The sequence below is a fragment of the Antedon mediterranea genome, chromosome 11 (assembly GCF_964355755.1).
Source record: "Antedon mediterranea chromosome 11, ecAntMedi1.1, whole genome shotgun sequence".
NCBI classification, from domain to species: domain Eukaryota; kingdom Metazoa; phylum Echinodermata; class Crinoidea; order Comatulida; family Antedonidae; genus Antedon; species Antedon mediterranea.
In genome coordinates, this window is record NC_092680.1 from 7,650,032 (window position 1) to 7,651,568 (window position 1,537).

Below are 1,537 nucleotides of genomic sequence, written 5' to 3' on the forward strand. Positions count from 1 at the left end.
CTAGAGGAAAAATGGAAAAACAGCACTGTGGTCATCTGGATCTGGATCTGGATGGATACTGACGAAGGACCACATGGGTATATGCGCCAGGGGGTTGTTTTGAATTGATTGTATTTTATTAATTTGTTTTAGTTGATATGGATCCCATACTGTCTGCGCATATTCTAGTGTTGGCCGAACAAATGTCGTGTATGATTTATTTTTAATTTCAACAGGACAATTGTGAAAATTCCTTCTTAACATGTTTAATGTATCATTTGCTGTTTTTGTAATCTTATCAATGTGAGCTCCCCATGTTAGGTTATGGGTAAGTTCCACTCCAAGATATCTAAGTTATTTTGTTGATTGAAGTGTAACATTATGCATTGTATATTCATACTGTTGATTATTTTTTCTATTACTGATTTTAATTACTTGGCATTTGTTAGGATTAAATTTCATTTGCCATTTTTCAGACCATGCCACTACTTTATCGAGATCTTTTTGGAGTTGCTTGGCATCATTGTTATTTTCGACAGATTAAAAAAAAATACAATCATCAGCAAATAATTTCATTTTCGAAGTAATATTTTCTGTAATGTCGTTAATGTAAAGTAAAAACATGAGGGGTCCTAAAACTGTACCCTGTCGTACTCCTGATTTTACCTTTACTTTATCGGATGTGTATCCATCCATAACTACCGATTGGGACCTATCGACTAACCATGATTTTATCCAATTATGTGTACAACCTCTTATTCCATAATAATTAACTTTGTATAAAAGCCTTTGATGAGAAACCGTGTCAAATGCTTTTGAAAAATCAAGTACTATACAATCGGTGATTTTCTTTACATCCATGTTTTTTGTTAATATTACTATTGTATTAATTAATTGAGATTCACAACTATGGCCTTGTCTGAATCCATGTTGATTAATATTTAGTATATTTCTTTTTTCTAGGTGATCCATAACATTACTAAATATTACATGTTCCATAACTTTACAAGTCACACATGTAAGAGACACAGGCCTATAGTTAACTGGTAATGATCTATCACCTTTTTTAAATAAGGCTGTTACATTTGCTTCCTTCCAATCATGTGGCACTTCCCCTTCCTCTAAAGACTGCTGAAATATTTCAGTCAGGATGGATGCCACAAGATCTGCATTGTCTTTAATAATTTGTGTCGGAATCCTATCTATACCAATTGCTTTTTTGGGATTAAGTTTACTTAATAATTTGAATATTCCATCCGTATTAATTTAAATTTCAGGCATATTTGGATATGGACTTTGGCCTTTGTCTGGAATATTCCTAGTATCTTCATTGGTAAATACTTTCTGAAATTGTTTAGATAACATTTCTGCTTTATCCTTTCCTTCAGTTGCATATTTACCGACTGTTTGCAGAGATGAGATTCCAACTCTATCTCGGTCTTAGACCTTTTACGAATGTATATAGTTTTTTAAGTGCACCACCACTATTTTCAATTTCATCGAACAAGCCTTCGACATACTGGTCATATGCCTTTTTAATTTCGATTTTTTAAATAAT

General features: G+C 32.6%; 1 protein-coding gene across 1 annotated transcript; it reads right to left on the reverse strand.

Annotated features, from left to right (window-relative positions):
* Positions 1-675, reverse strand: LOC140063083 (uncharacterized). Its single transcript, XM_072109518.1, has 3 exons — positions 534-675; positions 380-413; positions 1-328 (listed from the first exon to the last, which is right to left on the reverse strand). The coding sequence occupies exons 1-3, from the start codon at positions 673-675 to the stop codon at positions 1-3; spliced, it is 504 nt and encodes a 167-aa protein (XP_071965619.1).
* Between the last annotated feature and the right edge of the window lie 862 nt (positions 676-1,537).

Excerpts from the sequence above, each read along its gene's own strand:
- LOC140063083 (XM_072109518.1), bottom strand. The coding sequence starts at position 675 with ATGGATGGATACACATCCGATAAAGTAAAGGTAAAATCAGGAGTACGA. Across the intron at positions 414-533 it reads GAAATTATTTGCTGATGATT|TAATTAAAATCAGTAATAGA; the intron begins GTATTTTTTTTT and ends ACAAATGCCAAG. Across the intron at positions 329-379 it reads AATAGAAAAAATAATCAACA|ATATCTTGGAGTGGAACTTA; the intron begins GTATGAATATAC and ends AAAATAACTTAG.